At 37.5% G+C, this 15,839-nt stretch overlaps 1 protein-coding gene across 4 annotated transcripts in view; it reads left to right on the forward strand.

The window, feature by feature from the left end:
- Window positions 1-15,839, forward strand: part of COL19A1 (collagen type XIX alpha 1 chain) — a 204,116-nt gene that overhangs the window by 12,597 nt on the left and 175,680 nt on the right. For all 4 annotated transcript variants that reach the window (XM_076333004.1, XM_076333006.1, XM_076333005.1 and 1 more), the window contains exon 5: window positions 216-315. In XM_076333004.1, coding sequence (XP_076189119.1) covers window positions 216-315 — 100 coding nt within the window. The remainder of the gene's footprint in view (window positions 1-215; window positions 316-15,839) is intronic.

Raw genomic sequence — 15,839 nt, forward strand, 5'->3', positions numbered from 1 at the left:
TCAGGTTGCGAAGTCATCTACTGAATGAATTTTGCACTGATAGTTTCTCTGTCGATAAAACGAATATTGGAAGTTTCTCTGACTTAAAGTACTGGTTTTCAAAATAGCTCGTCAGTCTGTACTCTAGAAAGTCACCAAGCACGCTAAAAGTCAGTATTTACCTCTGTTTTTTAAATTCCATTAAATAAACTAAATCATTGTATCATATTTCACAGGGTTTGATCTGGCAGAAAGCTTTTCTTTGAGGCAAACGTCTTGTGGAGGGGAAAAAATCTGTTTTAAACTGGGAAGCGCACCTCTCGTCAGAGACACGAAGTAAGTATGATACTACTTTAATTGTAAGTCTTTAAAAGACAGAGCTCAGACTAAAGCTACTAATGAACTGAAACACTGAGCAGTGTATCCAAAGGATGCCACAGAAAGACAAGTATATCTGTTTTCAGGCATTTTCATCTGTAACAGTTTTTTCTTCAGGAAGCATGTTGATTCAGGTGTGTTTTTCTTCTGGAATCTGGAAGTATCTAGGTAGAAAGTTAATTGCAAATATCTGTTTCTCAAATTGTGATTCTGATACTGAAAACTGTACTGTTTATACATAATTATTTATAAAACAAAGGAAACAAAGAACTTTCATGGTATGACAAGAAGTGTTATACTAATCTTCCCTCAGTGAAACTGGCTGTCCTCTCTCTCATTACTGCTGGCAGGATTAAAAAGAGAGAGAGAGTCACCATTTCCTTAAACGCTGTATTTTCATGATTTTTTTTTTTTTCCAGTTGAATTGGCGTCTTGCCTTTGAGCAGCAACAGATGGTGGGTAGTCAGTGTTGAGGTGAAACTAGGCAGCATCCTATTCCGACACAGGGTGGGATGGAAGGCAGAGACCGCATGAAAAATCAAAAGGAAGGTGAAAGAGAGTAAAGCACAATGGGATCGAATGGATTTAAGTTTGCACGGGGACAAGGAAATGGCAAGAAGCAGTTAGGAATGTAGTTTCAAGTTCCCCATGCTCACTGGAGAGAGAGAGGATCATCTCAGAGCTTCTTGGTTGAGATGTGCTCTGAGTCATGGGACTGTGGTTTCTGTACAGCGTGTTCCTGTGATGATGAGGGAAGCAACTGTATTCCCGTGTCTTCAGGTGGGGTATTCTCTGTTGCAAGAGGTCTGGCTCCAGCTTGCCTAGGAAAAAATACACCCAGCCCTCGGACTTCCCCTTTGCTTGGAGCAAAGATGGGCTGTGGGTAGCGTGAGGCCAGGGGAGAGGGAGAAGAGAGGAATCGGAGGCACCCAGACAAAAAACAAAATGATCTTTCAGAGAGAAGAATGATTAAAGAAATAGGACCTAAATATTCTAGATTACTAGAGATAGATTCTAAGTTTTTCTGAGGTATTAGATACTGTAAATACTAAATTTTTATGCTTGTGTAATTGTGCAAAGTTAAAGTAATTGCTGTCTTTTTTTAAATACCTTGGACATCAGCTATTGAAGGAAAAATGACTAGATAAAATTACTTGACACAGAGAGTGCTCTATTTTTATTAGGACCTTCCCAGTATTATCAAGATTGTCTTTAGAAGAGGAACAGGTAAAATTAGGTACCACCCATGCATGTCTTTACTAAAAATATTTTGAAAGTTTGTCAGTAAGAAAACTTTTTTTTAAAATCCATTATTCATTTTTCATTTTTTTACAGATTTTTTTCCAATGGATGGGAATTTGAGGGAAACGTGAGACTATAGAAGAGTAGAAAATCAAAGCAATAACAAAAAACGTGGGGCAATTTTCCTGTAGGAGTAAGAAGCTAAGGAGTGCTTTGTGTGCAGTGAAATGCATATTGCAAGCTGACTTACTGTATTCTGAAACTGTAAGAAAATCAATGGCAAAAATGGAGTGAGAGGAGCTAGAAATTGGAAAAGGGTGAATTATTTAAAATTCATATTACTTTGTGGGAAAATGGTTTAGTGGGCATGGTGGTGTTGGGATGACGGTTGGACTCGATGATCTTAGAGGTCTTTTCCAACCTTAATGATTCTATGATTCTATGAAAATTAATGATTTGCAAGGATTGATTTCTAAGAATTTGGTGGTTTTGGAAGGGGTCTGACAGCTGATGTTGAGGTTGAAAAATATAAAGCTTTTTTCCTAGCTTTTATTAGTAGGCCTGAATACTAATGTCTGTGTTTTATTTTCTTCTTTTAAAAAGAAGAAAGTGTTTATTAGTGAAGGCAGTGAAAATGGGGAATTCACGTCATGGCTGATAGCTATGGCTTAGCAAAGCCTTAACTCTTAGTGGTTGCAAGGAAAATACTCGAGAAAGACAATACTTCTTTCTTTTCTTTTTTTTTTTTTTTAACTTTCTTTATGGAGCGGGAGAGAAATCTAACAGATTTTTTTTCTATATTTTATCTGTTCAGCTTTTTGGAGGGAGGATGACTCCTTGAGACAAAAATGGCTAGTTTTTCTTCATTTTTGGTGCAACTTGGGCAGGAATAAAGAATTTCAGTAGAGGATAAACCTGGAAGACAGATGGTTTGGTTTTAACGGTCTCCTGCTTCTCATGTTCCTCTCCCTGTTGTTTTCTTCTGTGTATCCTCATTAAAGAAAAACTAAAGAGAAAATTTTCCCAGTTTCCCCTAAAAATATGCGTATCTAATGGATGAAAGCTTTAGCTGGATGAAGCAACTGAGATGATTATTAATAAAATGCATAACACTGCTAATGTATGAATATAGTTAGGCTGAAAATTAGTATCACATTATTGATGTTAATAAGGTACAAGACAAGCTTTTCAGTCAGCTTGCTGTGGAAGTAAATAGTACCTTTTACATATAACTTCCTGGAAAAAAAAGGGTTAAAAGTATTTTCAATAACATTCAAGCATTGCAGAATTTCTATTAAATCCTAGTTCTTCATGGCAATAGTCTTGCTCATGCTTTTTTAACCTTTCTTCATAGAGAAATGCATGTCATAATTAAGAATAGAATTTACTTTTTTTGATACAATATGTTGAATATATAGTAGCTTTCAGTTGAGATGATTTTTAAAAATCTTGTCTTAAGTGTTATTTGTTTAAAGTATTTTTGATACTCTTCTGAACTTCTGAGTTGTTTTTTAAAAATAAGGGCAGAGGGCAGTCCGGAGCACAAAGTCAGGTTTTGACGTGGTAGGGATACAATGAAGGATAGTCAGGAACTCAGATATCTGTCATCATAACGGTATAATTTACTTTATCTCAGTTATCCACGTAAATATCTTGTAATTTATTATTTTTATTTAAATCTTCTTCTCTTACATTATGTCAGATTGTGTGGTTCCAGACCCCTTGTGTTATTAGACGCACAGAGGTTTTTAGGATCATTCTGCCTCAGAAAATATTTTAGTAGACGTGGTGTGCAGTAAGCAGCAGAACAGTGTTTGTTATCCATCCTGCAGGAAACTGAGAGTATCTGATTAAGCTGACTAGCAAGTATCAAGTAACTTGGCACATCTCCTCTTGCATTTCATTCATTCAGTCGTAGTGTGGGTAATAGAAAGCTATGCTGTGCCATTTTTCTTGTGTGATGCCATTTTGTTTTTTTTTTTCAATGGACCTGGAGTAGTGTTGCACCTATTTATATGTTGTAAATAATTTACAATGCAATGTCAGCTTGGGAAATCGATTATGTCTATCTGTGTTGGATTTTAGTTATATCTTTTATCTTTATCTCTTTTTGTGAGGGAGTTCTGTACGTATTTTGTCTTGTGATAGGAGATGGATAGCTTTTCTTATGCTCCATGTAAATGACTATTAAATATTAATTTAATTCTAATAATATTTTCAAAACTAAAGGGTGATTTTTAAATTAAAATACTGTGAGTTACTTATTGCAATTCTTACGTGGACTTTAATAGAAGTTATTCCTGAGCTAAGTAGCATAACTGAGCCTTTGAATCCTAAAGAAATTCACAGTAAGATACCATTATGCAGACAATCTAATTATATAGTCATAATAATAGCAATTGTATAAGGTTTTAATTTTATTTCAATAAATACATTATGGAGTCATATTTTGTTCTCTAGAGTTTAACATGTACTGCCTATGCAGTGTATTCCAGTTTGGCATGGAGCTTGTTCAAAAAAGCAGCACAGGGCTCTGTGCTGATAGCGACTCCTTTAGATCTGCCAGCAGTATTCAGTACTTCTGGACATCAGGCCTTTTAGGCTAATCTTTGTTCTTTAGTTGCCTTAGAGTAAATAGCACTATGATGAAATAATTTCACTGTCCTTCTCTAAAGATGCATCAGATGTCAGTTGTTCCTCATTCTCACTTTTCTGGGTTGCTGGTGGGCCATTATTTTTCTCCTCTGAAAGCGCCAATAGAGGAGATAGGAAGTTGATTTCGGCTGAGTTTCAGAATGTTTTTGAAATGGATGTTTATGATTAGCAAATCTTAATGGCACAGTCACAGCTTTCTTATTTTATAGTTTGGCTTGACAAACCCTATTAATTTACTGAGGAGATTATCATAGCTGGCTGTTAAATGATCTCAGAGTTACAGCAGTTGGAATTACTTTCACGACTTTTTTAGGAATTCTTCGCCTTTCAGTGTAAGATACTGCAAAAGAGCTTGGATTTTGACTGTATTTGGACTACTGAGCTCCATCAGCAATGTTGTCACTCACTGCTGCCAGAAGAGCTGTGGCTTGGGCCATGTTTCAGAGAAAATGTTTCACCTCCTTGTGATGTCTAGTTACTGGATGCAGAAATACTGTTCCCACTTCTGTCAGTATATTCCAGGCTGGAGGATTCTTTCTGCTAAGAACAGAAATCGATGATGAAAGAATATTTATGTGGGTTTTTTTGGTTTTAATGCTAACCTTCATAATCACAAAAAATGCATAGGGAATTGCATTTCCTAGAGCACAGCTGGCATCAAGCGAGGCAGTTTCTGTGCTGACTGTTAGAAGCCTTTTCACAGCTAGCACTTCGCTCCCCGAAGGCACCTATCTCTGGGTGGCTTTGCAACCATTTACTTTGCCGTATGTTCTCTGGTTGTATCTGCTGAGACTTCTTTCTTCACCAAAATAATAAATACCGAGTTCCTTGCATATGACTTCAGCTGTCAGTGAATGTCCACATGGGCATGATTTTTTATCAGTTTTGCACATGGCATGTGTTTCGGGCAATGCAGTCAGGTTCAACAGTCTTCTTGAAAAATATTATTAAGATATATATTAAGAAGTAGTATACCTATTTCTTAAATACAGTATGGAATGGATATATGTGAAAATCACAAGTTTCCAAAAGATTTCATCAAAAACTTTTAAAACACCTACTGAAAATGGCAATGAGGTGGCACCCCTGTTTGGAGGCAGTAGTTAGTAGTTGGAGGCTGGTTACACTAACCAGCTTTTATCTGTGCTTACACAAAGTCCTGCTAGCCTTTGGTCTGTTAAAATATTAGATAGTTATGTAAGAAACCACCTCTCCCTTCCTATATCGTGTATTTATTTGAGGTCATTTGAGCTGTTGGAGCCAACAATGCTAAGACTGAAATGTCTGGTATTTTGGTTGCAGGGTATTTTCAAGAAAAGGGCCTTGTCTCTGGAATTTGCTTCCTGAGTGTGGAAGCCTGAATTTAGTCTAATCCTGATGCTTTCTTCAGGTCTCTCAAAGTAGTGGATCAGAAGCTGCAGTGATACAATCTTTCTTTTACCAATTCTGGTTGAAAGGTACTGAAATTGTGTACTTCATATTTATTTTCAGAAACTTGAAAACTTACTGCATTTTATAAATCAAAAAGAAAGATAATACAGGGATTACTGTTGAAAGAACAAATTGGAGCCCTACCTACCATGTAAATACCAATTATTTCATTTCATAACTAAGGAGAAAACTGGGGCCTCTTACCATGTAAAATGATAGGACAATGCTTCTTTTAAAGAATGAACACACATGAATATCGTCTTCTGCATATTTGGACTTGTTTCTGCTTGACAATTTACAAGAAATACGCCAAGATCTTTTTATAAAATTTAAAATTCAGGCATTAGTAGATTTTAATTGCTATATTGGGCTTGAATCATCCTATAGTTTTACATGCAATTTACTCTGCGGAAAGAATTGGAAAAGCAAAAGTAATAACAGAGGTGGCAGAGGGGAAGAGTATATATAAAAATGTATAGTACTTACATTGAAAGCAGACTGTGAGGGAACAGAGAGCAGAAAAACTATTTTAATTATGTCACTGACTGTAGCGAATCTGAATTCTTTGATCTGTAGTGTGTTCCCCCGACAGTAGAGCACTTAGTGTCGCAGCGTCGTACCAGTTGAATTGGTAAGACAATGTTGGATGAAGCAGACTGTTTCTTTTCCTTTTTTCCCCCAGCAATGTTGTTCTTGCTGTAAAGCACTTGCAGATAAAGGGAAGGAGCTTTTGGGAGATGTGTACTTTAATGGCACTGGCCCACAACAAGAGTGTGCAGGAGACTAGCAGTGTTTGTGTGGATCCCCCGTGTGCCTCAGTTCAGGATGAAACTTAAGGCAGGCGATAAGCAAATCACAGAAGCACTAGATGAACAAAATCATAAAGGCAGTTTACTTTCCTTACTTAAAAAGCTTTCCTTAATTTGAAAAACATGTATTTCAGTTCAGATTAGTGTTATTTTTTCCTGCTGCCTTTGTTTTAAAGGAGAAATCTGTCCAGCCAGGATTATTATTTGGAAGAAAATAAAATTAGGAGTTCACCTTCACAGCGCTCCTCTCCAGCTCTCAGCCTCATCTCACCTCCGCCACATCAGCATCAGCCCCTCTGGTCACCGAGGCCAGCAGCTAATCCCTGTGGCTGTGTGATGTCCAGCAATTGATACAGCAGGGAAGGAGCGAGAACGTGCTGCTGGGGCAGGGGGCAGCCTGCCGTTAGCTTAAGCAAACCCTGAAATTGCACCTTCGGTTTAATGGTTTAACCTGCCCTGTGGAAAACAGTTCTGTTGTTCTGATTAAAACAACGGCATCTGCAATATCTAAGCAATTTCACTTTTGCTATATACTCCTATATAGATTTCCTTTTTATTTTCATCCGATATGGATGCCAAAACTATTTTTCAGTTTTCTTATTGGTTAAGATAGCGAAACTTAAAACATATACTGTCATAGATACTGCAATCACTAGACAAAGTTACTGTGTTATTAGATTTCTGGATTCAGCACAAGCGATTTACCTGGACGCTTCCCTGTGGCCCTTGTTCAAAAAATTGGACATAGATTCTGCCATAGGTTGTTAAATTTACCAGTATGTTAGCTGAAGAGAGCCTTAACTGATGCTGGACTGTGGGGAATTTTCACAAGAGTTTACACATCTCTTACTCCCTGCCAAACATGCTGACTTTTAAAATCTTTGTGATGTTGTCTTGGTTTTTCTTGGCCATCTTTTTTGAAGAAAGTAGTCCCCCAAAGGTGAGTACAAGATAGTACTATAAATCAATAAGTAGGATGCAGATCTAAGTCTGTAACAAGACCTGTCTTTGATAAGAACACTAGTCAGAACAGTCTTAGAACAAAAATACAGTAGCAAAATTAATACAGTTGAAGTTTCTTAGAAATCCAGAGTAAATATGGGTATATAAAGCAATGCTATATGCAACCACACAGAATTCAATGAAATGTACTGGATATAATGCATGCAGCTGAGGATAGACTGTAGCCCCCATATGTTGTAGTATAAAATTAGAGATTGAAAGATCATTTATCAGTTTTGCTGATTGGGCTGAGACGATTCAACTGGCTTCGTAAAATGCATGTAATTTCTCCAGCTGAAGCACTGGTGCCATGTGCTTCAGAAGTCATTTATCAGCAGACTGAAAAAAAACCCCACTGTAATAAATCAGATTTTTTTTTTTTTCCCCTGGCTTTTGTGGTTTAACACTTTGTGAAAGGTAGTTTGTATTAGCTATGCTGTCAGGCATTCCTCCTCTTAACTGAAGTTGTACCTACAAAAAGATGTTTGTGCCGATACATCTGTGTCTACACTGGGGCTTTGTTGTTTAAAGATGTCATAGAGATATCATTCCCTTCCCCTACCTTGCCTCTGAGTTTTTAGTTTTTCTGTCTAAAAATAGTTCATGGGCTCTGTCACAGTGAAACTGGCTGGTGCTTTTTTCATTACACTGATTTTCATTTATTTTCAGTTGGTTGTGAAAGATTTTTGGCGTCTAGCATTTCTCTGTGGTTAGCTCTTTGCAGTTTTTATCATCATGCCATGAAACATTTTTTATTTATGGAGATAAATTGCCAAATTTTTAAAAATACTTCTTTAATTTTGCATGAACAGTACAGTCCATGCCCTGGATTTTTCACCTGGAGGTCTGGGTATCAACTTGGTTTCAGTCATAAGTGTACAGAGTTTGCTGATTGCAGCCTTGTCTCAAGTGAATATTTGTCGTGTCACAAACTCATTTCAAAACTTGGAATGATTTAATAAACTTCAACATGAAGAACAGTCTGTAATCTATAGAAACTAAGTCCTGATGTACAGATATTGGTGTATTAACAGAACCATGTGCAAGAGATCATGTTATTTTTGGATTTAGTCAATGTGACTAGTTGCAGAATCTCAGAATTCTATTAAAAAAAATAAATCCTAAAAATACTCTGGGATTGATCATGACGATACAGGCCTTGAATAACTTGTTGATAGTTCCTAATACGGCATTAGGCTTTTAATTGTTATATGAAAATGCATGTATCTTTTATTTTAGGGATTAGGCTGCTGCTTATTGCTACACCCGTAATAGCAATGTTAATGTTGAAGTCCTTGATAAAATTTGATTTACCTCTTTTACTCAGTTTTCTCTGTGAACTCTGCTGAGAGTTTTGTAAGGAATGTCTCTTCATAATCTATGGTGAGCAGTGTTGATTACTTAAATACTGTTGAATGCATATCCCATAAAATAGTAATGGCTGTTTTATGGCTAAGGAATGTGAGGTTTGCTTTGGACCACTCCTGAGAAGTAACAACACAGATAGCATCATCAACGTGCTGTAACTCCACCCACCTTATTTTTTATCTTACTGGATCTGTCTCTAAGTGAGCAGGTCAGAATGCTAGATGACTGCCAGTTTAAATCAATCTATGAAACTAAACAAAAAAGATAATAGTATTCACCAGGAGCACATACAGTAACAGGAACTGTTTGCCAAGACTTGCGGGGAAGAAGTGCACTTCCAGGTCCAGTTCTTGCATTCAGGACCCTCCATCCTGGATGTGCTTTCTTTGAAGTACAGCACATGCAATTGCAGCATTACATTATTGCTGTTGCTCAGGACTGACATCTAGCAGCTGACTTGTACAGGATTAGTAGATAATGCTCACTCATTTTGTAGGTAAAGGTGTTATTCGGAAACAAGGTGTTTTGGGAGGGGAGTCTTCTAGTGCAGTAGGTTGGGTTTTTTTAAATATCTCCTGTGAAATTAAGTCACTGAGAATTGAGAACGTTTAACATAAGATGTTTCATTCCTATATGAACTGTGGACCATATGTGATAAGGACTCGTAAGAATAATCATATGGACAGAGACATTGGAATAAAATGTACCACAACAGGATCAAACGTAGAAGATAAGTTGTAGCGGTAGTTCAGTAATGAAACTATATGATGACTTGAATGTCTGAAAATGTTAGATGCAAGAAATGCCATCAGACATCTGTGTTTACTCAAAAAGGAACATAGAATTTGAAATTATTTCTTATTTTTTATAGGTTACTTTCCTTTCCACAGGACTCTTTTTTTAAATTTAGGAAGTGATAAATGATTGTATTACTGTTAGTATGTGGAGACAGATATGCTGTGCTACCAGGAAATTACATAAGCTTAAGATTGGTTTGTTGTGAAAGTGTTAGGAGCACTAAAAAAACACTTTGTGATTCAAGATAGCTAATATGATTTCATGGAAAGGAAAGTCATGACTCATTACTTGGTTAGAGTTCTTGAAAGATTGAAGAGTTATAACACAGCCTTGCTTCATTGCTCTCCTTAAGGACCAGTTAGCACTACTGATATGAATCCATATTATGCCTAAGATTACATTTTTTTTACAGCATTCTAACTTTTGTTACTGCAATTAAATGTCATGTCTTTAAACAGCTTATGTTGGATTGATTTTGTTCCCATACACAAGTAAATGCGTACTCCTATCCAACTGGCTCTAGGTGGCCCTGCCTCAGCAGGGGGAGTTGGACCAGATGACTTCCAGAGGTCCCTTCCAACCTCAACCATTCTGGGATTCTGTGATTCTATTATAGACTATACTGTTAACATATTTTCTTCCTTAAGAATATAGATTCCCATAATATTGGGTACTTAATTCCATTGTCAAGCAAGTAATTTATAGGGTAAGAGCGAATTCATCAAAGTGCTGTTTTTGTCACAGGACAGTGAGAGAACAAAGTATTTCCTTTTTAAAACTTAGAAATATTTTTTGCATCTCATTGCATGCTTAAATGTTACAATTTTATACAATACAAAATATTGGTGATATTAGTGATATTTTCTTTACTGTCTTAACTCTTCCACACTTCATCTACTAGCCTGAGGTTTGTAGTAGGTAATATGATGTTCTTAGAATTTTCATCAGCAGTAAAGATTTCAATCTCAGCCTTACTGTTGAAAAATAAGACCATTGTTCATTCTAGTTCTGTTACTTTCTCATAGAAGTTACATAGATGATTCAACCTCAAATTAAGTTACAGATGATGCATTGTTTTAATGCAAAGTTTTTGTACTGTGGAGCCTTCGCTGTTTTGAGAAAAGTTTGTAAATTCCCAGCATGTCAAGCTTCCTTGTTTGGATATAAGGCATCTGTCCTGTTTCCCCCGCCTGAGAAGGACTCCTGGTAATATCCACTGTTCTTTCAAGTTGGGTTTGGTGGGTTCTTTTGATGTGAAGCTTAGGAAAATCTAAATAAAATGTTCATTGACTTATCCAAAGCTACCACTGCTTGAAGCCTCCTTTCAACACCTCTGTCTTGGGCCTAATGCAAGACCCCATCTCTCTTTACAAGCTTTTTTTGGTTTCTCTCCCAGCCCTTTAAAGGGAATACCTGGCCGTTTCCCAGCTGGGCCTGATAGTAACAGGGTTAACAAGTCACAGGTCCTTGGCCCATCCTGTTAAACATAGTTATGACTCAGCAGATAGCACTGCAATGTTGATATTTTTGAGCTTGATATATTTTAACCCCATTTAATCTGTAACTTACCAAAACTCTCATTATTGCAGAAAGTGAGAGATGCAGTCTGAGCTATATGTACTTTTTTTTTTAAACTTGACTTTAATTGGACAACTCATTTCTAAGTCCTGAGACTTCAGAAAAGTGATAATTTCCAGTTTCTGAAAATGCTATTAAGTCTTTCTGTGTGATGCAAATGAATTTTTTGATCTTTTATTTTCCATATTCATTCACTTAGAAACCATGAATGTTAACAGTTTTTACAGACTGTAAAAGAGCACATTATTTATCTAATTATCCTTCAGATTGTAAGCAGAACACCAGGCTTAAATATTCATAGACTAGTCGTGCTGTGTGTAGGGGGTGTTAAAGCAAAAGCATGTTCTCTCTCTGTAGCTTCACTCTTGCAGCTGACAGAGCTACTTATTTCAGGTCAGGCCTTGGCATCTGGTATCATTAACCTTCTTTCCTACTGCGATCTCTTCTGTTGGTAACTTAATCTTCACCACTTATACCTTCTTTTTTTGGGGAGATCTGCTGGAACCAAGATGGGTAGATATATCCATCTGTAACAGTGCTGTAGGCTGTAGTACCTTCAGTGTGGCCTGTGCCTTTCTGCTCAAGCCCTTGTTAGCATGGCCTGCTTGTGACTTTAGCCTGGAATGAATTTATTTATAGGCAGTCCTGCATGCTGAAGAGGAGGAGGCAATTATCCAGGCAATTATTTAAGGAGGTTAGGAAAAAAGCATCCCTTAGTTTGGTTCAGCTGCACTCCATACAGCAGTCCTTCTAGCTCTCCCTTTCCACTGCCAGCCATGCTATTATGTTCGCTGTGAGCACTCAGCATTTTCATAGGAGGGGTGCTGGCCTGTGAGATGGTTTGCCTTTTACCATCAGCCAGGTTGTCTAGGACCTGGCAGAACAAACCAGGGAAGGAAGGGGAGAGCCTGTTCCAAGTGTAATCAACAGTTCACTTCGCTAGCACTTGTTCCATTGATTCATTGTAAAAAGCTACAAAAAGTTTGGGATGGGGGTTAGGGGAGACTAAACAGGAAGAAATTGAGGGTTCTAAGGAAACAACACATTTAGGTTGGGTAGCACGATGTCATGCAAAAATACACGAGGTAGCTCTCACAAGACCAGCGTGAGAAGTAGGAGGGTGCGAATCTCTCAGCGCGCAGCTCTGCTGGAGCTGACTAGCCCTCCTGTGTACCAAACTAAAAAGACTATTCTGTTTCTGGAATCAGCTAGCGTCTCTAGATACCTGTACAAATGTCTGTACAGTGCTGATAAATTGGCGGTGAAAACCTCCGAGGAGAGATGGATGCTTAGATTTCTTCCTCCTCTAGAGAAGACGATATCAATATATAGGCCAAGAAACGCCATTCCTGATTTCCTCCCTCCTTTCCAAAGTATGAAGTGCATCGTCTGTCTTCAGACTGAATGATCATGGCCTCCAATAGACAAATCCTCTATTGTAGTCTGCATTTTCTTTGCTTTTTGAGACAACAGCAACCACTGAGATCTACAAATAATTAACACTGTACCACAGATCTTGCTTCAGGGTAGGAAACATGTAAAAATGCATGCAGAGCAATTTTCGCTGCCAGTTGACTTTCAGAGGTTACTGCAGTTATTTTTTTTCTCTAACATCTTCAGAGGGTTTCTTGATCAGCTGAATAACTCCATTCCACTGTAGATAATCATATTTAGTGTAAGAATTTAATATCTCATTGACTTCAGAGGCTGCCAAATAACAGACTACTTTAATAACTAGACCTGTTGTCTTTGTTCCATTTCTGGGAGCAAACTAGAAGGACCGTGTGAGTTACAGAGCTGCTCATAAAATGTCTAAATAAAGACATGGGTAGATGTTAAAAGAAGTATGTAAAGTTCCTTTAAAAGTATTTAAGTTCATATCCTCTTCTCTTGATGGTTGCCACACTTGAAGAAGAGTACTACAACTGGATTTTAGGACATTTAGCATAGCAAAGTGGCCTTGAGAGATTATGTAAAAATGCTAAAAAGCTTGATACAATTCTTGAATGACTTGAAGAAAACTTAAATCTCTGTCATTCTTTTAAGCACATCTTAGCTTTAAATTTTGAACAAAGATGGTAACTTAGGAGACAATCAGAAACCCACCGAAGAAACAGACAGATCATCACACTTCTCTGGATTCTGCCATTAATCTCCAAAGAGAAAGTTTTGTTCAGTTTTTGCGGATTGCTTGTGAGAAATGTGTCAGACCCTGAGTAAGTTTCCTTATAGAGGCAATTGATTTACTAGTGTGGTTCTGAGTAAGGAAAAGCACTGAAGAATTCTGGGACGTTCATGCTGGACAGTAAGACCATGTTTGCATGTGTGCAGGGAGGTTTCATTCCCTACAGTGAATCACAGGAGTAGAAACTTGTGAGAAAAATGGGAATGGGAAGTGCGCATGTGTGTGATATTCTACATATAGCTACAGAAAGGAAAGGAGAATGAGGTATACATCTAGGAAGAGCATGATTCCTGACGGGAGGTGATGGGAATTCAAAAGAGATGGTTTTCTTCTGAGTTATTTTTGTATTTTCAGTGTAGCTATGATAGGGAGATGGATGCTGGTACTGGAAGGAGCTCTTCCTAACTGACATTTTTAAATTTTGATATATAAGCAGATTTGGCATCTATGGAATGCGGAGAAATGCTCAATGAAAGGGCACTTGGTATGAGAAACATCACTGTATTCACAAGACTCTAAAACCAGTAGACTGAATGTGACTTCTTATTGTAATGTCCATGCGAGGAGGGGCAGATGGAACTGAAGGTATCAATTACTGATGCATCAGTATCTGCTACAGAGGTGTCACCTGACTGCCACAGCTACTGAAAATATATATGAGAAGAATCAGGTTGAAAAAACGGACTGGGGCAACAGAGGCTAGTTTTGGTCACTTTGTGCCAATCAATGTTAGAAAGTCTCTGCATGTTTCTCAGTCAGTAAGTGATGCCAACACATGGAAAACCAATCTGGTTTGAGCAGCATGAGGGAGAGGGACACCAGAAGGTGTCATGCAATTGCATGATTAGGAGAAAGCAGATACGGAGGAAATGTTTTTCCCCTTTGTGAAAGAACTAGAGTTCCATGTTTTTATCATCTGTGTTCCCTGTCTCTCAGACACCGAAAGCGGTATGTTTGCATGTGCTTTGGTCATCTCCTAAGGAAAAGAAACAGTCTGAATGCAAGACCTGTATTTAGTGTAAGACCTGAGTGAATCATATAGATTGACTCCAGTCTTTCTGAATCGCAGGTAACCATGCATTAGATGTTGAGCTCAAAGAGGAACATCTCAATGCCTGTATACTGCAAAAGCCACCCACATCTTTCTAGTACCCTATACATTTCTTTTACTTGCTTTGTACATAAAAAGGCAGCTTACTGTAGTATATCCTTTGTCTGGATCCACTCTGTTGCATTGTGTTTTCTTGAGTCTATACCAGTGCAGGTGTGGGAGTTTGAGATTACTTTGAGTAAAGTTTTAGCTTGCTGAAGTAGTCAGGCTCTGGCTTTCTCTTCTTCCCTGACTCATCTTCCTTCACAATGTTCTCTGGTGGTATGGCTGTTGTTCTTTGCCACCCTGTGTGCCTCTACGTAGAAAGATGCTTACTACTGATTAAAGCAGTTTAATTTACTGTGCAACATTCAGGGTAAGGTGTGATATTTTGGAAGGGGAAACATGCTGTTTGTATACAGTATTTTATAATGCGATAGTCTTGCTAGTTTCTGAACCTGTTTTGTCATCTTTTTACATTATATCCATTATTAAAAAGGGGAGAGAAAGAGTGAATGACTGTGTGCCCAAATGACACGTTCTTGCTTTTAGTAGCCTTTGGTCTTTGCTAGGGTTATTTTTATTTTCCAGGTACAAGAAAAGTTCACTGATTGCTGTGAGACCTATTTGGTTCATAAAACAAATATCCGAGTTGAGCAAGGCAAGTGTATAATTGTATCGGAAGCGCTGAAAGTTGCCTTCCACAAGATAAGACTCCAAAAGCCTAAATGTTGACCTGAATTTTCTGAAAACTTTATCAGGCTGCAGAATTCTGCTTTGGAAAATGAGAAGAAAAATTGTTGCATTTCTAATGTCCATTATTATATGCTACTACTTTTAAGTCTTGTTCTTATTGCGCTGACTGATATTTTTCTTTTCCCCCAGAAAAGTTAAAATGCACAGAAATTGGCCAAACTTGGAAAGCAAATGTAGTTTTGTTAGCCTGATCTCTTTAAAATCAATGGAAGACTGGCCTTTGACTTCATTAGGGCTGGGAGTTCACTAATAATTCTTGTAAATAAGGATACTGAATACTGCTGGAAACCCTAGGAGAAAAGTACTCTGCACAGGCATAACAGTTTTGGTATTTCTATTTCTCCTTCAGCCAATCTTTTTTTAAATGCCCTTTAAAATTTTAATAGCAATAACATTGACTTTCACAAAAAAAAAATTCTAAACCACCTGTATATTAAAAGTGACAGCTAATCTATACCTGTTCAGTAAATGAAAGCAGAGGCATGCTGAAGTATATGAAATATTAGGTAAATCCCTTTTCTCAATGTTAAAATAATTTTCAGCTTTGCTTTCAGCGGTACTTTTTCTG

This window comes from Aptenodytes patagonicus, chromosome 3 (assembly GCF_965638725.1).
Source record: "Aptenodytes patagonicus chromosome 3, bAptPat1.pri.cur, whole genome shotgun sequence".
NCBI lineage: Eukaryota > Metazoa > Chordata > Aves > Sphenisciformes > Spheniscidae > Aptenodytes > Aptenodytes patagonicus.